The sequence below is a fragment of the Podarcis erhardii genome (genome assembly GCF_964252035.2).
Source record: "Podarcis erhardii genome assembly, chromosome: 4".
Classification (NCBI taxonomy): domain Eukaryota; kingdom Metazoa; phylum Chordata; class Lepidosauria; order Squamata; family Lacertidae; genus Podarcis; species Podarcis erhardii.
In genome coordinates this window covers 48,272,894-48,296,307 of record NC_138508.1, presented here as the reverse complement: position 1 = coordinate 48,296,307, position 23,414 = coordinate 48,272,894, and the positions used below count along the sequence as shown (strand labels likewise).

The 23,414-nt window shown below is 45.0% G+C and overlaps 2 protein-coding genes across 4 annotated transcripts in view; both read right to left on the bottom strand.

The window, feature by feature from the left end:
• Positions 1-7,233, bottom strand: part of LOC309339985 (multidrug resistance-associated protein 1-like) — a 29,753-nt gene extending 22,520 nt beyond the window's left edge. The window contains exons 1-5 of one of the 3 annotated variants that reach the window (XR_014155724.1): positions 6,922-7,233; positions 5,352-5,413; positions 3,427-3,568; positions 2,649-2,803; positions 646-823 (exon numbers count right to left, since the gene is read on the bottom strand). Coding sequence is in view for 1 of the 3 variants with exons in the window: in XM_081858442.1 (XP_081714568.1) it covers positions 646-823; positions 2,649-2,803; positions 3,427-3,568; positions 5,352-5,413; positions 6,922-7,095 (711 nt within the window). In the remaining 2 variants the exon portion in view is untranslated. The remainder of the gene's footprint in view (positions 1-645; positions 824-2,648; positions 2,804-3,426; positions 3,569-5,351; positions 5,414-6,921) is intronic. The other 2 variants (XR_014155725.1, XM_081858442.1) reach the window with 2 other exon arrangements.
• A 1,435-nt stretch (positions 7,234-8,668) lies between these two features.
• On the bottom strand, positions 8,669-23,142 carry RBM11 (RNA binding motif protein 11). The gene is made up of 5 exons (XM_081858553.1): positions 22,903-23,142; positions 13,674-13,836; positions 11,778-11,850; positions 10,914-11,007; positions 8,669-10,029 (listed from the first exon to the last, which is right to left on the bottom strand). Exons 1-5 carry the CDS (start codon positions 23,002-23,004, stop codon positions 9,742-9,744), a joined length of 720 nt encoding a protein of 239 aa, XP_081714679.1. The 5' UTR covers positions 23,005-23,142; the 3' UTR covers positions 8,669-9,741.
• Positions 23,143-23,414: the final 272 nt, after the last annotated feature.

The window sequence follows — 23,414 nt, the reverse complement described above, 5'->3', positions numbered from 1 at the left end:
ATTGACAAGTGGACATGGTTTTAGAATAACAGCCTGGAAGGCCAAACTGGAAGCCCTGGCAGGTCAAGACTGCCCCATGTGCCAAAGGTTCCCCACCTCTGATTAATATTATCCACTTTGCAAGATTTTACTTTATGTCAGTATCTGAACTTTCTATAAATCAGTGGAACAGCTCAAAAAGCCTGTTCACCTTCCAGTCCTCATTGTCTCCTACCCACTCCCCAAAGCTGAAAATACCAGATTGAACACCTTTTGAAAATGTGTGGACTTGGGTTTTTAACCAGAGCATCTGCCACTCAGTTCTGAAAGAACTCATGGAGGAGACATAAGGAAAGGAAATTCCTCAGCTTCTGTTCCCCGAGGCAGATCAAGTGCCCCCTTGGAAAGGTCTGTCCTGAGGACCCTGGAACCTGAACGGAAGACCCCAAATGCAGGGCAGGGGGAATTGGGAAGGCAGCTTGAACAAGCTAGATTCACTTGTGCAGGCTGCCTCTATCCAATTTCCCCCTGATAACAGCCTACTACTACAGCCCCCTGCCCGCATCCCAAGGATTGGGAGGAATGAAATGTGGAAGGGGCAGTGGGGATTTCCCTTCTGCAGGCATCATTGCCCCACCCTCAATATGGACAGACAGGAGAGATTACCTTTTTGTATACAAGGCCAGTGACGGCAGTTCGAATTTTCCCAACAGTAAGCAAGTTAAGGCGCTGGTAGGCCTGTTGGATTAGTGTCTGCATAACAACCACAAGCAGAAGAGCCACTGCATACCCATAGCCATTCCAGAGTGGAGCAGAGGAATGCTCACACAACAGAATCATTTCCCTGCAATGCAAAACAGCAAAGTTTATTTTATTTTATTCTTAAAGCAAATTATGACCCTATTCCTATTCATATAACACAGTGAATAAGTTCCAACTTTCATTAGATCCACTTAGTTGAAAAACCAGGAACACCTGGGTGATGTTTATCTTGTTCCTAGAATGTGGAGGACACTGAACAAAGATGCTGAGTTTCACCCAGGTCCTGACCAGCTGGATGTCATGCCCGGGTGGGCTTCACTGTGCCAGGCCATCCCCTGTGATTGAGAGCAGATGAAGGCAATGGGTAAGCTGGCTGAAGGGTGGCCACCATCCTCTCAGCTCCTGGGACACAATCCATATGATCTGCAGCATCCCACCCTGAACACAGAACCCCTTCAAAGGCTGCATCCTAAGTGTAGGAAATGCTATGTGCTCCAAGAATGCTTAGCATATACAGCGGATGAGTGTGGCCTTTGCATATGGAGGCAGAGGGAACCATCATGTTGAAAGCATAGAAATATGCCTCTCACTGCAACAATCTGGCAGCAGATTCCAGAAACTACTTGGCCTCTGATGCATTTGCACAGGTTGCCCAGTCTCCATATGTCACTGACAGGGGCAGGATAATTTCTAAACTGAGCAGCACTAATAGCAGAGTTAACTGTGATAAGAGGGCTGCAAAGTTAAATTAAGTGAAAGCCTTTAATCGATAAATAGGCGTCAGTGATGAACTGGGCAGCATATTTTTTAAATACAAGTCCTTTTAAAAACTGAAAATGGCACCCACCATCCTAAAAGAGGTATTCCTCCTTTAACTGCAGAAGGAAGCAGATTTTCCTAAGCTGATGGCAGTTGAACTACATGTAGTCATCTAAAAAATGAATTATTATTTATGTGCCAGAAATATTGTTATCCATATGCTAATTTAACAAAGTTCCTTAATCAATAACAATTATTTTTTAAATCAGGTTGCAACTATAGTAGTAGTAGGGCATATAGCTCTTATGCCACTTCAGTGTGTGCAATACAACTGCTATAGTAGCCATGAAGTCCTTGCATTAGCATAAAGCACTTCTGCTTTCACAAGGAAAGACACCTGATGTCAACAACCCTCCCTATCTACTGATCTGCTCTTGATTACCAAAGGATGCTCTGGAACATTATCATATATGATATAGAAAGATGCAGTAAGTGAGGGAAGTAAGTGAGAGCCAGGTGCTCCACCTTGCATAAACAGAAGAACCGCATTGCTAGCACAAACTAACCACTGGATACAGCCCACAGTTAACCACCTGTAAGCTGCTAACAATTAACCCACAAACATTATCTGACAGACATATGCATGTGATGGCAGCGGTACCCAAACTGATAACATCAGGTTAATCCAATGTCTTAAACGCAGACTACATATCTCTGATTTCAAGAAACTATGCAAATTCTGCTTGCATTTCATTCAAGTTGAAAATGTATCAACATGCAAGAAGCACAATTGGTAAATCATCTCCTTCAAGCCAAATAATACCTGAGATTTTAAAAAGCATATTATTTAAAAGTAAACAAAGCGGTATGACAAAGGTATGTAATTAAACAGCCGGAGGAGGTCAGATTTTACTGTCATTGGTCCAGATTTTCCAGGCCAATTACTAGGAAGAGTAGTCCTCCTTCAAGCCAATAGCTGGTTTCTAGCTAGTTAATATTACATATAATTTGTATTAATTTATATCTCAACATACAGATACATTTGTGAGATTTTTGCAAGAAATTTCAACCACGCAACAGGAAGATCTGGAAAAGCCCAAGGCACCTGGATCTGCCAGCTTGATATTAAGGCATATTTGCAAACTTACTTCATAATCTGTGGGCTCAGGAAAGCTAAAAAATCAGTTGCAACTTTCAGAATAGCCACCTTGATCAATAAAAATTTAAATGTTTGCCATAGTGGTGAAAGGAGAGATGGCTTTTGGGAAATTGGCTTTTTTGTCACATCTTCATAAGCAGGAGCCTGTGGATTAAACAGATATGAGATCTGAAAATATGGAAATGCTGTTTGCCTACAACAAAAGAAAACCCTTCTAAAACCAATAAATGTACAGTAACATTTTAAAAGTGGCTCTGCATACATGTTTGCTGCGACACAATTTGTATGTGCGGTGGCGAGCATCAAGCTTCCAAAGGAACATCAATGTTCATTCCTAGCAACATGTTTAAATCGGTTGTTACCAGATTTCCAGTAGTTGCCTAGAGCAACATGCATCAACTCTAAGAGGCATCATCTTCCTTCAGATGGTCAGTTCTCACTGTACATGGAGGATATAAATTGTGTGATTCACCTAAGGGATTACTCATCTAAGGCATTAAATCATGTATCTATTGAGGCGATCAGGTGTTCATTCCAGGGAAACATCTTGAGCAAGCAAGCATCACACAGGTATTGCAATCTAAAGAGACAGACTGGGTGGAGAAAACAGGTAAAAGGAGAAGCAACAGCAGCTTATGCATGTGTGACACAGGAGTTCTTTAAGAGATGAAAAGTCATTCCAGTTCTTCAAGGCCAGGTTATAAATCTTGCCTCTGGAAGCCCATGGCTTATTTCAGGGACATCTTTTTTATTGCCATCAGAATTACCTTTATGTCCTTGGATTTCTTAAATACTTCCTTTCTCCAATGCTTTTCAAACTCTGGACACACAATGTAGGATGAAACACTTTCAATGAGCTCAGACAGGTCTTCCCTTTCCAATGGTTTCTTATAGCCTAAAGTTATAAATCTGTTAAAAGACAAGTTAATCACAAAACAGTTCAAAGATAAGTAACAACCAACAAGATAGTAAAACATAAAGGAGTGAGAAGAGAATTGAGAAAGTGCTTATTTCTATAGTTAAAATCTAGTTCCCTATTTCATCCAACATCTCCTATAAAACACTGTCAAATCAACAAAGTGACCGCAGGGGAAATGTTCCATGTGATTTGCTTCCATAATAATAAAAGGAAATAGTGTTGGTTACTCACTCCCCTCATCTGTCCTGTGAACAGTTATGAAACCTCCATGGCATGCTTTAGAAGTATGCAGGAAAATAGGAACAGGGCCCAAACTTGCTCACACAATCAAAAAAAGGTCAGAGGTTCTACACTATGGGTAATTACAACTGCATTTTACATTTCAGCTTATGAAAATAAAGCCAAAGGAGCGTTCAAACATGAGGGAAGCACAGCACGCAAGACAGTAGTTACTGTCTTGTCGTGGTTTACTGTGAATCAACAGTGTGCTGCTTTACGCAGCCCCAATTGCTCCCCCTTTGCTACTTTCCTGGCAGAAGCAGAAGAAATAAGACCATAATTTGTTGTTGGCTGATGAATCCTGGCTTGTTTGGGAGCAACTAACCAGGATCCCTGGTTGGTTTATCATGAGGAGCCAACCTAGATTGCAGCTCCACGATTGGTTTCTCCCGCAGACGCCAAGGGAGAGGCAAAATGGGAGAGTTCAGGCTACATGTAGCAGCATGCTGCTCATTCACTGTAAACCACAATATTGTGACAAGAAAATATGACCATTCTGACAACAGCAGGGAGACAGGTGACAAGATGGCTCCAAAACAGAACACATCAAGAAGAGTGGCCTGAGGAAAATTCCTCAGAGGCAACATCCTTAAAGAATATGTCAAAGGTTCAATACTGTAGCCAACATTACTGTGCGTCTCCCAACAGAGAAAATTGCCAATATCAGGAAGAACAGGAAGTTTGAAAGAGGCAGAGCTGGGGGAAAGCAGCCCTGCGGCCTATATAAAGAAGAAGTATCTTAAACAGGAGTGACAGCCTGCTGATCATGAAATCATTGTCTGGTCAGCTGATGGCCATTCCAAGTCTTGTACAATGGCCTGCAGTCCTATGCATGCATATACGTGTATGAGACACAAGCACACGCAGACAGAGAGTTGCCAGTATCAGCACACAAGCACACAAGCACACAGAGAGTTGCAGCTTATATTAATATCTCATTTGCAGCCAGTATCATTTATGTGCTTAACCGTTCTTTTTAATCTAGACTTTTTTCAAAACAAGTCCATGATTTAAAAGATGTAAGGAGTGCAAAACCACCACGGGTAATTAACATAATACTTAGTGATGACTGACTCAACTAGCAACATTAGATGTTTCAACTTCTCCAAGAGGAGTTCAAAAAGAACATTTTTTATTAAAAAAAATCTTAGTATGAGTTCTGTTGACTTAGGGAAGTGAGTATGCAAGAAGCCTGTGCACAACAGCACTCTGCACACCTGTTGGTCCCTGCATCTTAGGTATTCAGAGGCATAAGGCCTCTGTGAAAGGGTGATAAGTCAATGTGGGACATGTTTCTCCAGTTTATTATTACCAAAGCTCCAGACCTACAATGGAAGCATGTATTTGTTCTGGGGTGGGTGTGGCTTAAAACAAATAAATGAACCTTTAATCATTTATAAGACAAGGCTTTAAAAGCTTTCCTATCTTTCCAGTTTCTGGTTAAGCACAAGGACCTCTATTGTGAATTTAAAACAACATATATAACTTTTGTACCTGCTATACCAGGAATATGTTATCTTGCTTAAAAAGGAAGCACTTTCTTCAGGACTGCATTTCTGTAAAAAAGCAAACAAGAAAAAACTAGGCTAAAGTCTTCTCTGTGTGTCCAGACTACAGTATATATAAAAAAGTGAAATTCAGAAGAAGTCTACAACTTTGCTATCAGATTTATATGAAATGAGAATTACACACACTATTCTAATATGCATATTATTATTTCTGTAATGTCATCAAACTGTGGGGCACTTCACAGAAGATACATTTCTAGATCTTTTATTTTTCGTATGCATGCCAAAAGACATACATATAGACATACTTAAACAATAGGGACTGAAGGAACTATGGCTGAATCAAGTATTGTATTTCCAACCAACATCACAATGGCTGGTTCTGTAAAGAGATTTAGGGCAGGCAAAAGTTAAAGGGCTTAGGGGAAATCCAGTCTGTCTACGACATACATATTTTTTTGCCAAAAATGGGTCAGACTTGTTCTCAATTCTTCCTTTTTTTCAAACTCTCTGCTTCTGTTTCTATTTGGAAACCTGCCTCCTTTGCACATTCTTCCCTTAAATCTCAGCTTCTCAGAGCTCCATTACTTGAATCACCAGAGTTAGTAACAGTTTGGGATGTGTGTACAGATGTGTGTGATTTTGATCAGGACAATGGAATGGGGCAAAAGGATTAATTAAGCATCCCCAGCAGCAGAAGCAGCACCTCGACCCCAATTCAATTCCAACCCTTCCTCCTTTCAGGTGGCTTTCTAGATAGGAAATCTGATCACAGCTAATCTGCTTCACTTCTATTTCAGCCCTTTGTGTCAAGAGTCAAAGTGACTCATTTAAGGGCATTCAGAGTGTGTTACCCTTTCCACCCAGTACCCTCACTGCCCAGATAGCAAACATGAGAGAACAGGGGGTTTTCCAGATCTGAGGGTGCGTGCAACTTCCAGGTATGTACTTGTGAGACCACTTCCAAAATAATAAGTTATCTGTTGATAAACTCTTCTGGGTCTTTATGCTTACAAGCTGTCAGCAGAAAAGAAAAACTTTCAGAATGCAAAGGGCTCACCCGATCAAGCTAGGAAGCCGCTTGAGACCTTGATTCATACAGGTGTAAGCTTCTGCCTCCAGGCCCAGCCAGTGCAGAGAGGAGCCGCTCATTTTCTTCCGCTGCCTTTGACCCAGCCCCCGCTTTATGCTTTGCCCAGACGCAGCCTGTCCCCTTGAGCCTCTTAGCATTTTAACCAGAGCACCCTAGGGGTCCTTCCCAGCGCCTATCGGAACACAAAGCATACTCAGCATAACTAGCTGGAGGACACAGGATGTTTTTCTGGAGAAAAACCACATCCACCTTTTTTTTTAATTCTCGGGGTCTCTTAGGATTTCCCAGCCCAACCTTCCGCGTGCGTGTGTGTTGGAGCCTGGAGAGTGCTTTTGGAAGCTAAAGGACAATGATTTCCTGAAACAGCCACACCGCCTGGAATCACCTAGTCGGATTTTACGCGTGCGCGCTCCCCCCGAACACCACGCAAAACCCATCTATGGGCGAGTCGCCTTGCAATTACCTTTTGGCTGAAGGGCCGGAGGCGCTCGTAGGAGCCCCGCTTGTTGGCCCACGAGTCCCCCGGCATATCCCCGGCTGATCCCGCAGGCTCAGCGCCCGTCGTCCCTAGCGCAGCTTCAGCAACAGATGTTTTCCGCTTAGCAGCAGCAGCAGCCCCCCCGGACGACGACTGCATCTACAGGCTCGGCTCCTCCGATCGGAAGCGAAAGGAACCAATCCAGCCGCCGGCGGCAAATCGGGGGCGGAGCTCCCGAACTCAGCCGCCCGGAGACAGCGTTGAATAGAAAGGTGAATGGGGAGATGCGCGATTTATCGCCAAAGCAAAAGTCCTGACGTCCACGCCCGCGCGCGTCAGTAGTGATTGCTTCTGATGGCGGGGGAACAGTACACGCCTTTTCCCTTGCTTCCAAGGCGTTAGGACACAGCCGTGAAGTGAAGTAAGAGCGAGAGACGGCGATCAGAGATAAAGAAACCTGTGGCACTCCGGATGTTGCTGGATGATGAGAGTTCGAGTTCACCAAACACCAGGAGGTCCACGGGTTCTTCGCCCGGACTAGACTAAGATCTGCTTTTGCCACCTGGGGTTATTCATCCCCCCAGCGCTTTCAGAGTTTAGTAATTATTTGTGATTTACCCAGGACTCAGAAATTATACTACCTTGCTTAAGACTGGACTGATTTTCCTAAAGAGTATCCGCTCTTTTAATATGGAAATCATATAGAATCATCATAGGAGCCTATGCATGCCGGAACGCCTTGCCCTGTTTCCCACAGAACTGGACATGTTAGAACCTATGCTTCCAAAAGATAGCCAGCAAGCTTCTGGATCCTTCCCTTCAGGCTAGCTTACTGCAATAAGTAAGTTCATCTAGCTTTTCTTTTTCATAGTTTCCCAGGCAGATGCCAAGAAACCAGCACAACCTGTTTATGAATACGTGGTTGCACATCACCAACATTGGTCAGTGGAATAGTCTCTCCCAATGCAAAGAGCAAGGAGGAAGGTGAAATTTTAATTCAAAGTGTGGGAGGGTTAAACTCCCCCTACACCCACCACAGTTCCAATCCTGCTTGGCCTTAATGGTACTTATCACCATTTTAAAAACTGAATATGTGCATATTAAATGCAGCAACATTTTTAACGTTTCTATGAATTGGTGTGTAGGAACTTCAGAATTCTTCCTATCAATAATATTATTGATGACTAGAAATGCACTGATCAGCCAGGAGGCAGATAAGGATTGTTTCCCCGCCTCCCCTCACAAGTAATACTTAACATGCACATGGGGATAAAGTGGGAGGGACTGCTCTCCCAAAGTTGTAGTGTTTCTGACCATCGTCTGTAATGAAGCTCTGTGGAATATATGTATATGGCACTTGGAAGGTCAGGACTTCCAATATACAGTATGTCATTTCTACAAGAGAAGGCATTTCCTTGTAACAGTGCAATTGAATACAACCTGTGATGTGATTCACAGAAAGCTGCATGTACTGTACACAACTTGATTTCTACACATAACTGCATGGAACCAGCAGGTGTATGAACTGATGTCATAGAAAAACACTGTATGTAACGTGAGAAGTATGAATGTAAATGGGTGACTGACTCCAGATTGTAACTGAAATATTAAGAATAACCGAGTTTCTGTCAGTAATAGAAAAGTAACCAATTGTTCTCTCTCGTCAGTCTTACAGGAATAAGACATATCTGCATAGGTCATGAAATAGAAATATCTTGCCAAGCATCAAAAGCAGGTTTTAGCAATAAGCTTTATTGTTTACCTGCATCACATTGTGACATTGTATGAAAATTCAAGCCTTTCAACATTTGCATGTGGGAAAGAACTTAACCAATAATTTGTGCCTATATATACTCTGCAATCCAGAATTGCAAGGCTAGTCCCTTGAATTCACAAACAACTTTGCAAGCAAGGCATATCTTCAGAGAAAATTTACTTCATTCTCATATCTCCTTCAATAGCAGCCAGTAATATTCTTACAGTATTTGTGTCCCTTGTATATATGGATTTGGCATTCTTTTCATAAATATATTTACTCAGAATGAAATCCTTCTGGTTCCAATACAGTTCTTGGATTTCCAAGTGAGACTGCAATCATATTGCACTTATTTGGGAGTAAATCCCACAGAATTTTGTGGCACTAGATCCTCAAGCTGAATCAAACTGCAGCCTTAAAGCCAACTCAAACATGCAGAAATAACAAGTGCTATGACCCTTTTGAACCAGTAAGGGAGCAGTTATATATATGTATGTTTCTCCACATTAACAACAAACAAACAACTTCCACAAGGAAAGCTAGCATAGTTGAGAGAAGTGCTTAATTTAAGCCTAAACCTAACATGTTAGATTTCCATGTACACAAGTATTTTGTTTCATTTACATGTTTGAATGCCCCACTCTCCACCATGATGTGGGAAAGCTGAAAAGGGTAACTCCACATGCTATTTATGCATTTCCAGTTGGCTGAACTCCTGCAGCCATGTAAGGAATCACGAGGACCAAAAACTATATAAACCATTTTGAATAACTGCAAGCTAGGCTAAAGACAGCCACTCTTTACTGTGGACAAAGTTACTAGATGAGATTAAAATGCTTTGTATATTCTTTTCTGTGAAGTAGTAAGGTGATTTTTAAAAAAATCCAAAAAAATGCTATTTCTCCCTTTTAATCAGAGTGTAACTTCTATAATACTTTACCTTAAACCATTATAAATAATCTTATATACCACAATAGCCATGTCATATTTCTTAGTAGGGTGCAAATAGGCACTATGTAGTCAACCCCATTGTACACATATTTATGTCCTTATAGTTTTGTTGACTTTCTTTTTGTTTTTTTCCTATCATTTCCCACACTACTATCACTGTCACTAGTTTCCTGAGACCTTTTCCTTTTAGATGAACCTTCCTTAACCAGATACTGGGTGTGGTTCTTTGGCTCTGGGTACACACATTCAAAAGAGGTTTGTCCTGGATTCAGATAGGCTGGAACAGGAAAACTTGGAAACAACGGTGGTGATGCCATCTGATAGCAAGGAAATTGCTGTCCCATTGGATTATAAGGGGTATATTGGTGTGCTAAGAAACACGTCATCTAGAAAATAGAAGGTAAATTAATATTTTAAAGTTTGGAAGAGAATTGCTGCATTAGTTCTAGAGAATGAAAGGTACTGGACATGCTGGACAAGCTTTGATTTACACTAGTCCTTTATCAGGTAGACTGTAAAAATCAAGTAATTCTTACACACACACACACACACACACACACACATGCATTGGTTATAGATATGAAGTTTGGCATGACTGGTCTGCTCCTAAAACCATTTCCAGTTCAAGCATGACACACTAATGTATAAGGTTTTTAAAGGGGGTCTTAACATGAAATAGACACAGAAATTATGTGAGGCAGACATGCCAATGTAAGCAATGAAAGAATGCCTCCATCCCATTTATATCATTGATGTTCACAACTATAGGCTGATAGATTATTGGAATTTGTCACAGTGCTGTCCTAGCCTAGAATGCTTCATATTGGAAGTGCTGAGGACATAAATGTGTGGGTGGGTGGGTGGGGTGTTTTGTTTGTTTGTTTTGAAGAAAGACAAATTTTGCTGTAGCTCAGCATGACCAGCAAAGTGGTTACAAACTCATTGGCCTGGATCTACCAGACATGGCTAGGCAATACTAAAGACAGCCTAGCACAATGAGTTTTGTTGCAGAGTCCAGTCAATTTCTGTTTCCGGAAGGATGTTGGCACAGCTGGCACAGAGGGGCAGATTGCCAGCTATAATCTTGGCTTCACTAAGCAGCTGCACAGGTATGGGTGCAGGTTCATAACTAAAGCCATAGCATGGGAAAGGGGGAAAGAGTTTCCACAAGTTGTGTGTTTGGCAGTCCCCCCTTCCATTACACATCCTATAAAGTGTCTCTACACTATCTATTGTTGTGATAGATTTGTGATCATTATTTCAATCTTACCATGTTCTGAAAGGCAGAATAATCCTGTGGTGGGCTATTATTCACCTGAAAAGGACTTAGAGGTAATGGAGTACCACCATAAGGCTCTAAATTCCTATAAAAAGAGCAAGTAGGGAGATATGGTGAGTGAATGCTAATAGATTTACTCATTTTTCAATACATACATATATAGGTGTGATTCGGGGCTCTTTACAACACAACCCTTTGCATGTCCAGCAGGATTTACTCCCAGATAAATTTGTACAGATCTGGAGCCAGCAGAGCAACCCAGGCCTGCCCATCTCTGCCAGTCTCCACTGTCAGGGAGGAGTGGTCAGCTGAACCTGCCCAAATGACAACTGCTACAATGGGGGCAGGGCCAGCACAGAATTTGCTGGATCCTGTGTGGACCCCACTGCCACAATGGGATATGGACCTCTTCATTGTGACAGCCTGGGAGCATTCTGTCTTGCCCATACCCTCCCACTCTTTCTTGCCCCTCCCAGCTTAAACTTTGTGGCTGCAGGTGCAGCACTCACTGTACTGCTCCATCTGGCCCTGTTACTGAGAGCCAGGGGATAGAACTGGAGTCTATGTCAGCTTATAGAACTTCTTATCCCTTCAGATGGGAATATACAAAGGCTGTGATTCTTACATACTTACCTGGGAATAAATCCCATAGTAGAATTTACAAGGAAGTAAACATAGGATAGGACAGACATTAAGGCTGAACATTATACATAATTTAGGAACTAATTCAGAATGCAAAAATGAAGATTAGTCTATACTTTCAGTGCACATATACCACATAATATTGGGTATCAGAACAGAGGTTGTGTCTAAACTAAACTCCATGATATTTTTATACTGGAAAAAAGCCATTACCTGTGTGTTGATGACTGTATATCATGTTCCACATTCTGGCAATGACTGATTAACTCTACACAGTGGGAACTCCCTATGAATGGAATAATAATAATTTTGAAAATGATTAAAATTGGTCTAGTCAAGAGTTGATTTCATTTTTTTCTGAATGCTTAACATACTTTACAATATAGAAATGAAGTCCAATATAGAAACAAAATTCAGCAATCATACTACTATAATTAGTTTATTGTAAACACCTATTAAAATTAAAACCAAGTGCATAACCTATCCAATACCAAGCTACAATTTCCACCCATCTCCAAAAACCCAAAGTTGAATTTACTTTTATGCAAACTTTTTAAATGGAAAATAATTTCATTTTGGAGCACATTATTCAGTAGTTAATATGGGAAACATTATTATCATAGCAAGCCCCAATGGTAATTTCTTTATTGGTCTCCAAGAATCGGGGTAATATTCAGGCTATACTCAAGAGCAGACCCACTGAATACAGTGGTACCTCAGGTTAAGAAGTTAATTCATTCTGGAGGTCTGTTCTTAACCTGAAACTGTTCTTAAACTGAGGTACCACTTTAGCTAACGGGGCCTCCCGCTGCCGCTGCGTGATTTCTGTTCTCATCATGAAGCAAACTTCTTAACTCAAGGTACTATTTCTGGGTTAGCGGAATCTGTAACCTGAAGTGTCTGTAACCCAAGGTACCATTGTATACTTAAATGTCTGTTGCTTCCAGTGGTTCTCTGATTATGACTAAGACTGCAAACCCAATTCCACTTACTGGGGAATAAGCCCCATTGAATTTGATGGGACTTGCTTTTTAGTCATGGCTAGGACTGCAGCTTTAGTTGGATCCCTATGAATAATAATAATTAATAATAATTTATTATCTATACCCGTCTAGGTTTCCCCAGCCACTTTGGGCAGCTCCCAACAGATTAAAAACAGAATAAAACATCAAATATTAAAAACTTCCCTAAACAATTAAAAAAGTGAGTTCTAGACTAGTTTTTTTCTCAAACGGCAGTCTTTAATAGCATATGGCAGACTGCTATTGAAATGACTGAAAGGTTCAAAAACAGTTAATGATTTATCATGTTGGCCAGATAAGTTCAAAGAACAAATATTGCAAGTTTTCCCAGGCTAAGGCACACGGTCCTTGTGTGAAACCAAGACGTTATATGGATCCTGGCCAAGGTACGTTTCTGAATAACTGTGATTCATTGATATATTTCAACTTGCAAGTGGTCATGAAGACTCACTAGAGATTATCAGTGATAAAAAAGTATTTGCAGATTATAACATAACAGGCTGACAACTCTTCAAGGAAAAACTAACTTATAATATTGGTAGCCACTACATATTTCAAGTTTTCTATTGAAAAAAAATGGAAAAATTACAGCATAGTTTTGCCAGAAAGATTACAGAACAATGCTGCATCTAACCTGCTACATGGACATAATAGAGGGAGGGGGGAGTTTTGTACAAAGACATTTTGAAAGTCTGAACTAAAGGAATTTGAAAAAGACCAGCAGTTTCAAGTGAACACATTACAATGTTGTACTCTGCTAGGACGGTAACAAAGTACAGACTGTAAAATAATAATATATTTTGTAAGATTCGGTTCTCATTTATTGATTCCTAAAAGAATATATCTATTACCTGATCACATTTTTGCTGTGATAAACTCAGGATTTTTTTCCTACCTTCTTGCAAAAGTGGGATGTCTTAAAGGGTAAAAATGCAATACTGTATACCAATTAGTTTGAGAATTTTTATACTCTCAGAATTGCTTTTTAATGCATTAAATATCCACTAACAATCACTTTTCACGTCAGGATTGTGCATTATATGCCCAGGTTTTGTAAAAAAAATTGTTGGCAGGTAGCTAAACCTACCAAACCGATATTGCACTTTAATTGGTCTTCCGTATAAACGAATCCCATTCAGCAAAGCTATGGCATAAGGCACTGACTCTGTGTGTTTAAAGCAGACAAATCCAAAAGTCTTGGGTTTTCCATCTTTGTCCTTGCATATGGTCACTTTGGTTACCGGTCCAGCCTGCAAGAAACTTAAGCATTACTTTCTCATAAATCCCAGGAAGGAAACAGCTGTTTGTTTGCTGATTCTAAGGCTTGCTGGACCAAAAGTCGAATAAAAGGTATATAATATTGGGTACCAGCTATTTCAGCATTGCAACAAACACATGCCATTATGCTGTAATTTTACTTTAATATACAAAGATTTCCATGACATATTCAAAGTCTGCATATCTCATATTCATACATTTTATTCTATTTAGCATATCAATCCAATTCACATGGACTGTGGCAACTAGCAAAGCACTTAAGGATTTTTTGGGGATATATGTAGGCAGTCCAAAATATAATAAATTGTTGTTGTTATTTCTTACCCACCTTACACCATAAGGTCTCTGAGCCCTACAGCAATTTTAAAATACAATATTAACACTATTGTAAACCTGTTACCAGGGGCGCAGGTGGCACTGTGGTCTAAACCACAGAGCCTAGGGCTTGCCGATCAGAAGGTCAGTGGTTCGAATCCCCGCGACCGGGTGAGCTCCCATTGCTCAGTCCCTGCTCCTACCAACCTAGCAGTTCGAAAGCATGTCAAATTGCAAGTACATAAATAGGCAATACTCCGGCGGGAAGGTAAACGGGGTTTCCATGCGCTGCTCTGATTCACCAGAAGCAGCTTAGTCATGCTGGCCACATGACCCAGAAGCTGTCTGCGGACAAACGCCGGCTCCCTCGGCCAGTAAAGCGAGATGAGCGCCACAACCCCAGAGTTGTCCACAAGTGGACTTTTAATGGTCAGGGGTCCCTTTACCCTTAAACCTGTTACAGTCAAGAGAATAAGGTGGGTCCTCTATATATAAATCTCAGGTGTGAAATACCAGGGTAAAGAGGTGTGTCTTCAGCATAACTACATAATGAAGGTGCCTTTCCTTTGTGGGGGGGATTCCCACAGCATAGGGACTGTCACAGGGAGTGCCCTGTTCAAGGCTGCCATTCCGTGAACTTCTGAGGCTGGTGAAAATACCAAGAGGGCTCCCTCTGCTGATCTTAATACCAAGAAGAGCTGTAGAGAAAGAAGCAGTCTTTCACATATTTGGGGATTAAATCATTCAGGGATTTAAACACCAATGTGAGCACAATGAACTGGGCCCAGAAATGAACTGGAAACCAGTACATGTGGTTTAGAACAGGAGTTACATGAACTCTACACATCTGGCTGTTCATTTTGGAGCAGTTGAAAGTTGATTGCTGTACATGAGTTATACGGTACAAACAACAAGGAAGTGTAAAACTGTAGAAGGATCTACAGGTAAATATAAGAGCTATCCAAGAAGAGATTGAACCAATTTGTTATGTACTGAGTTGAATAGGATCCAAACTGCAGCAGTCTGATTGGTCCTAGAACAATAGGCTCCAAAAGGCAGCAGTCTGATTGGTCCTAGAACAATGCAGCAGTATGATTGGTTAGCAGGAACCACCCAATCATGCTCCAGATAGAAGTGAATCCACAACCTGATTGGCCTACAGTAGAATCCTGGAATTAGCCAATCATGTGCAGCCCATTGTGTAAATAATGTATATAAAGCAGATACTTTGAGGGGACATTCATTCATTCCTCCTCACCACTATGAGCTGAATAAAGAGCATGAAATCACTTTGCGACTCTGAGTATATTTCACTGGCGACGAAGGTGGGATCCCGCTGAGCTGACTGCCACACACAGCACCGCAGCACCGCCACCTGCCGCACCGCTGCCTCGCACCGTGTATCCAGGCTTCAGCTCCGGGACACAAGGAACTCAGAATGGCAACTGACAGCAGCTTCTCGCCATTCAACCCAGCATCTGGAGACTGGGAAGCGTACGCCTCCCGTTTCACCTTCCTCCTAGAAGCCAAAGGGGTCACCGATGAAGAAGACGCCAAGAAGAGGGCAATATTCTTCAGCGTCTGCGGAGAGGAGACATTTGAAATCGCCCGGGCTCTCCTTGCGCCTGAAGACGTCGCTACTGTTCCATACAAAACAATAATGGAACAGCTGAAGGGGCACTTTTCGCCACAGCCCTCAGTGGTGGCTCGTCGAAATGCCTTCTACGCAAAGCGGCAAGCCCCTGGGGAAACCATAACTGGGTTTGTGACCTCTCTCCGCCAAGCTGCCCGGTTCTGCAACTTCTCAGAGCTGGAGAACATGCTTCGTGACCGCCTCGTCGGTGGCCTGAAGGATGAGAAGCTGCAACGACGCCTCTACGCTAAGAAGAACCTAACGTTCCAGGTCGCTCTGGAGGAGGCCCTGGCAACGGAAGCTGCTGAGAGGTTGACGCAAGAGGCACGGCTGAGCCAGCCGTCCCAACCGAGGGTCCACCACGAAGACCTCACCAACGACTCGGGATCCGACAGGGAGGAGGTGCACCGAGTACAGCAGCGCACTCAAGCAGCCCACATACCACAGCTGCCTCGACGAGAAGGAGGGAACTGCGCAAGCTGTGGAGAAAGTCACGAGAGGAGGACCTGCCGTTTCCGCAACGCAGAGTGCAGGCAGTGCAGAAAATTGGGACACATCGCCCGGGTGTGTCGGGCTCGGCCCACCCGAAGCCAGGCATCAGATGACCAATCCAAGAGCCCCAGGTCCCGGGGCCCAACGCACCAAGGCAACTCGACGGAGCTCACAGACTTCCAGGTATACCAGTTGCCCCACCCCAACGTAGAGAAAATTTATGTAGAGGTACAGATAGAGGGGGCCCCATGCCGCATGGAGCTTGACACGGGTTCAACTCTATCCATAATCTCGGCAAGGACCTTAAGGAAACTGTGTCCTACTGGGGGTCCCAAACTCAGGCCGGCCCCATTCACCCTCCGGGACTTCCAGAAACGTAAGGTCCCCACAATGGGGGTGGGGACCTTCAGGGTGCAATACCGAGGGCGGACGCGGCAACTGGACTTGCTTGTGGTCAAGGGCCCCTACATTAGCTTACTGGGGTTGGCATGGTTTGGACCACTGGGACTAGCCATCACCGGGGTGAACCACATGAGCTTACAAGTGGACGTGGACGCCATATGCAAGGAGTTTCCGGGGGTTTTCGATGGGAAATTGGGACAGTATACGGGCCCCCCCATTGCTCTACAGCTTGACCCCGCAGTACGACCAGTCAGGCTCAAGGCCCGCCGGGTCCCATTCGCCCTGAAACCCCGTATAGATGAGGAATTGGACCGACTCGTGGAGCAAGGAGTGCTGGAGCCGGTGCCTAATGCCCCCTGGGAAACCCCAATCGTCACACCCGTCAAGCCTAATGGTTCGGTCCGCATCTGCGCAGACTACAAATGTACCATAAACAAGGCCCTCATGGCCCATGCATACCCAGTGCCAGTGGTCAGCCGTATACGGGCCCCCCCATTGCTCTACAGCTTGACCCCGCAGTACGACCAGTCAGGCTCAAGGCCCGCCGGGTCCCATTCGCCCTGAAACCCCGTATAGATGAGGAATTGGACCGACTCGTGGAGCAAGGAGTGCTGGAGCCGGTGCCTAATGCCCCCTGGGAAACCCCAATCGTCACACCCGTCAAGCCTAATGGTTCGGTCCGCATCTGCGCAGACTACAAATGTACCATAAACAAGGCCCTCATGGCCCATGCATACCCAGTGCCAGTGGTCAGCCATGTCCTTGCCACCCTGGCTGGGTCGAAAATTTTTGGCAAGCTGGACTTGGCCCAAGCATATCAACAGCTGCCAGTAGATGAGGCCACAGCAGAGGCACAGACGATTGTGACGCACAGAGGAGCGTTCAGGGTAAAGCGGCTGCAATTCGGGGTCAGCGTGGCACCAGGCATATTCCAGAATCTAATGGACTCTCTCCTTAAAGGGATTCCTGGTGTCACCCCCTTCTTTGATGATGTGTTGATTGCCGGGCCCACACCAGAGGAGTTTGAGGACCGCCTCCGCACTGTTCTGCACCGTTTCCAGATGGCGGGTCTCAAGGTGAAGCGGGAAAAATGTCTACTAGGAGTGCCTCAAGTGGACTTTCTGGGATTTATGGTGGATGCAGAAGGGGTTCACCCGACTGGGGACAAGGTACGGGCCATTTGTGATGCCCCAGCGCCCAAGAACAAGACTGAACTTCAGGCCTTCTTGGGATTATTGAACTTTTACCATTCCTTCCTTCCCCACAAGGCGGCGGTAGCGGAGCCCCTACACAGACTCCTGGACAAGCGGGCCCCTTGGGTGTGGGGCCAGCGCCAGGAGGCCGCATTCCAGGCAGTCAAGGACTTGCTTGTCTCAAACTCGGTCTTGGCACACTTCGACGAGAGGCTGCCGGTGGTGCTAGCATGCGACGCCTCGCCCTATGGCATCGGCGCTGTCCTGGGACACCAACTCCCGGATGGAAGAGAGGTACCGGTAGCATACTTTTCCCAGACACTCAACGAAACCGAGCGGAACTACTCGCAAATCGACAAGGAGGGTCTGGCAATCGTGAAGGGAGTAAAAAAATTCCATGATTTCTTGTACGGGCGGCCCTTCACCGTGGTGACTGACCACAAGCCGTTGCTTGGCTTGTTTGCCCCCGAAAAGCAGACCCCCCAAGTGCTGTCTCCTCGCGTCCTCAGGTGGTCAATTTTCCTTGCCAGCTACCAGTATGCACTGATTCACCGCCCTGGAAAGGCGATGGGCCATGCAGACGCCCTCAGCAGGCTACCACTACCGGAAACAGGCCCCGACCCAGCACCTGCACAAGAGGTTATGAGCCTGGAGCTGCTTCCTGACCGCCCCATTCAGGCACAAGAAGTTGCACACCATTCCAAGAAAGATAGGGTCATCTCCCGGGTCCTGGACTGGGTGTGGAGGGGATGGCCCAGCCGCAGCCCCGGGCCAGAATTCGCCGGCTACACAACCCGCAAACATGAACTGTCAGCCCACAAGGGGTGCCTGTTATGGGGAAGCAGGGTCGTTGTTCCCCAGCCCCTCCGCAAAAGGGTCCTCACAGCCCTACACGAGACACACCCAGGGGTAGTAAGAATGAAGGCCCTTGCCAGGAGTTATGTGTGGTGGCCGGGGATCGACGGAGAGATAGAGGCCTGGGTCAAACACTGCCAGGCCTGCCAGGAATCCCGCCCAGATCCCCCAAGGGCCCCAGTCCAGTCCTGGGAGTCCGCCCGAGCACCATGGTCACGCCTGCATGTGGACTTCGCTGGCCCCTTTCAGGGGAAAACATTCTTCATAGTGGTGGACTCCTACACCAAATGGCTGGAAGTCGCACTGGTACCGTCCACTTCTACGTCCGCAGCCATCCGGGTACTACGCAGGCTGTTTGCAACCCACGGGCTCCCTGACACTCTCGTCTCAGACAACGGGACTGCATTTACATCAGGAGAATTTCAAACCTTCACAGTGCAGAACGCCATCCGCCACATCCGTTCGGCGCCATTCCACCCTGCCACCAATGGCCAAGCAGAACGCATGGTGCGGACCACCAAGGACACCCTTCGCCGCATGACGCAAGGGGATTGGGAGTACCGCCTTGCCACATTCCTTCTAGCACAGCACAGCACCCCCAGCTCAACGACTGGCCGGAGCCCCGCTGAACTACTAATGGGTCGGCGCCTTGCAATCAGATTGGACCGCCTTCACCCCGATAGAGCTCAGGATGAGGTAGTGGTGGGGGAAGGCAGGAACCCCCGGACCTTCGAGGCCCAGGACCCAGTGTACGCAAAGAATTTTGGGGCAGGCCCTGCATGGGTACCTGCCACAGTCACCAGGGTCACGGGCCCCGTGTCGTACGAGGTGCTAACAGATGGGGGGCAATGCTGGCGCCGCCACTGCGACCAGATACGGCGACGATTCCCGGGAGAAAACCAGGAGGAGGAGGACAGGTCAGAGGAGTCCCAAGGGAACAGTGGGGCAGTGAGGCCCATAGAGCAGCAGGGGCAAGCAGGAGAGGCAGAATCAGTAAATACAGAGAGGACCCGCGAGGCCGAAAGGACACCGGAACCAGAACCACGACTGAGCGAGCCGGTTGCGCCAGACCAAACAGCCCCATCCTTGGAACACGAGCCAGAACCTGAACCCCGGACCAGGGAACACCCCAGGCCGCAACGCACACGTAGGCCACCGGCGTACCTTGAGGACTATGAATGCGACCTTCCGGGCAGGACTGGAACTTAGAGGGGAGGGGTGTTATGTACTGAGTTGAATAGGATCCAAACTGCAGCAGTCTGATTGGTCCTAGAACAATAGGCTCCAAAAGGCAGCAGTCTGATTGGTCCTAGAACAATGCAGCAGTATGATTGGTTAGCAGGAACCACCCAATCATGCTCCAGATAGAAGTGAATCCACAACCTGATTGGCCTACAGTAGAATCCTGGAATTAGCCAATCATGTGCAGCCCATTGTGTAAATAATGTATATAAAGCAGATACTTTGAGGGGACATTCATTCATTCCTCCTCACCACTATGAGCTGAATAAAGAGCATGAAATCACTTTGCGACTCTGAGTATATTTCACAATTGTTGGTTAATAGACTGTATGTATCTTGATCTTCTTTTTCTGTGCTAGATTAGCAAGGGAAATAAGATGAAGAAATTCTGACACTCTTCAAATGAGCAGAAGCTCTTGTCAGGCAGAGATGAGTCTACAGCCCAAAGAGCAGAATGATTAATCAGGCTTTTTGTTTGTGTGTGTAATCCTGTTCACATTTACTCCTCAGGCTTTATATGAAATCCAGCAGAATGCCAATGTGAGAACAGGTTTCCCACAAGCATCTGGTTGGCCACTGTGAGAACAGGATGTTTGATTCGATTGGCCATTGGTCTGATACCACAGACTGTTCTTATGTTCTCACTATAAACAGACAGTGTTCCTTCTTTTAACTGCTGTGTATACTGGTAAAATGGGGATGCGGGTGGCGCTGTGGGTTAAACCACAGAGCCTAGGACTTGCTGATCAGAAGGTCGGCAGTTCGAATCCCCGCAACAGGGTGAGCGCCCGTTGTTTGGTCCCAGCTCCTGCCAACCTAGCAGTTCAAAAGCACCTCAAAGTGCAAGTAGATAAATAGGTACCGCTTCAGCGGGAAGGTAAACGGCGTTTCCGTGCGCTGCTCTTGTTCACCAGAAGCGGCTTAGTCATACTGGCCACATGACCCGGAAGCTGTATGCCGGCTCCTTTGGCCAATGAAGTGAGATGAGCGCCGCAACCCCAGAGTCGGTCACGACTGGACCTATACTGGTAAAATATGATTGAGGGAAAGGTATATATTAAAAACCAGTAAAAAATGAAATTATATGGATCTTCAGCATCTCTTCATTATAACAGATTCAGGCAGTAATTTGTGAAAACAGAGATTTGCTGAATTAATCAATAAAACCCACTTCTGTCTTGATGAGGAAACTGAAAGGGGACACGTGATAAGAATGTGACAACTCACAGAAAACAAGCTAGATGTCTTTGTATTTTGCCAGTATTCAGTAGTGTCAAATATCAGTTGCTGCACAGCATAATGGCTCTATACATTTTCCAATGTTTTAAAAGTAAACATCACATCTGACAGAGTCATAACTGAAGCCTTCAGCTTTTCCAAGGAGAATCAATGTTTGTTTTATCCCACCGCCCCACCCCAGAAAAGACAAGTTTCCCTGAAGCAGCATTTTTCCAGTCTGTGTTCAAGGTTGCCTACTGCAGATGATGGAGTTCTTCAAGGAGTAGAAGTAGCAAATCAAGTATTCTGGTGCTTGTTCTTTTTAACATGTAGATCTCCCTGTTCATAAATAAATAAAAATACCTGCTCAAGCAAGCTACAGGCACAGCTAGATTTTTAAAGCTTTAAAACATCTACCGTAATTTACCATTATTTCTGTTTTACCAGCTCTAAGATACAAAGAATGTGTGAATCATATGAATGTAACAAAGTTATCAGAAAGCTATTAGGTGCCAATTTAGTGAAGGTTGGAACAAGAAGAACATTGATTATTTGTGTTGTGCTACTGGAGAAGAAAGCATTTCTGCTTTATAAAATATAAGTATCCATGTAGAAGCAAGAAAACTAAAATGGGAAGGATATGAAGCACACAGAACGAAGGAAAAGTCTTCCAGCAATATCACTGTAGAAAGAGGGGATAAGTCCAAACAAGATGCTAGCAGTTAGCCTGACGAAGTAACATAAGGAAACCACGAACCTTCCCCCTTTCATTTTGTGTTTATTGTTAAGGGTGTGGTAAGCTATTATCAGTTGCTCGGCATGCCAAAACACAACAAGAATCATGATTAAATTGTGGTTAAAACTGGAAAGCAATGATTGATAGCAAATATGTATGAATTATCTGACACCTGGGAAACAAAGAAAGAGGCCCTTTCCACCTAAGATTGCAACCATTCTCTGGGAAGTTCCCAACATTTAATATGTTTATCAATCACATTTCCTTTCTTTACTTCCATTCCCATTGCTTTCAGTGGTTGTCTGAGAATTTTTGAGAAGATGGGGAGAACATAGAATAATAGAATCTTAGAGTTGGAAGGGATCCCAGGGGTCATCTAGTCCAACCCCCACAGGGCTTGCAGGCCACAGTGAAATAAATGTAGCATTTCACCTAATTTTATGTCTGTGCCTCAAAAAGCGTCACTTTTTAAATTTTTGCCTGGTGTACAAAAAAAAAGGTGGTTAGCACCACAGTACTAACATGGAGGAAAAGGTGGCAACCCCTTTGGGTTTTAAGAATATGGTCATAGTTTTCATTTTGTATTGCCTTTATTTTCAATCACCTTGAGAACTGACCAGCCACCCTGAATGTCAAGCTTCCTGAATATTTACAAGGAAAAAAAATCATAAATAAAGCCCTGTTTTAGGCATACCTAGCTTCTGATGACTATTTTATCTTTCCATTTTGTTTTGTTTAAGGCACCTCTTGGTACATTTCACACATCCTCGATGGAATGGAAAAGGACTGAAGCCTTGCTTCATACTGCGAATTTAAGACTCCTGACAAAAATCTTCCACCTGCTGCTCCTTGTAAGCATTCCTTCCCTGCTGCCGACGGCTCGCCAGCCCCGCCCACTTCCAGATCGCCCTGCCCACCTGCCAAGGTGGCCCCGCCCCGCCGTCCCTTGCACCTGCAGGAAAAGCTCGTAGAGAATCTCCTCTTGCACGCGGCTCTCCAAGTTCCCCACAAAAAGGGTCCGGTCCGGCTCGTCTGCCTTCCCTGGGCTTGTCATGACAGCGGCCAGCAGCCCAGCTGTGCGCGAGAGACGCAGGGAAGAGCCGGTCAAAGCGGCAGCTCCATCTGCACGCTGGAATGGCAGATGGAAAGTGGGTGGGGCAGGTGGGGGAGAAGGGGCGGGGCTGCCGCGGACCCGAAGCTGAGCGAGAGAGGCCGTAAAGCAGCGGGCGCGCGCGACAGGCAAAAGAGGGGGGCCGAGGGTGAGCGCGCTTTACGGCACACCGAACACTTGTTAAGCAGACGGGGGTGAAGGAGCCGCCACCCTCCCTGCCGGGTATCCTAGCAACTGACTGACGGGGCGGTGGAGAGGAGCGGGGCTTCCCCAGCTGCAAGGAGACCGCCCCTCCCTCTCCGCCGTCGGAATTGGCAAAGTCACCCCTGCGCTCCTTTGCCTCCTGCGGCGAT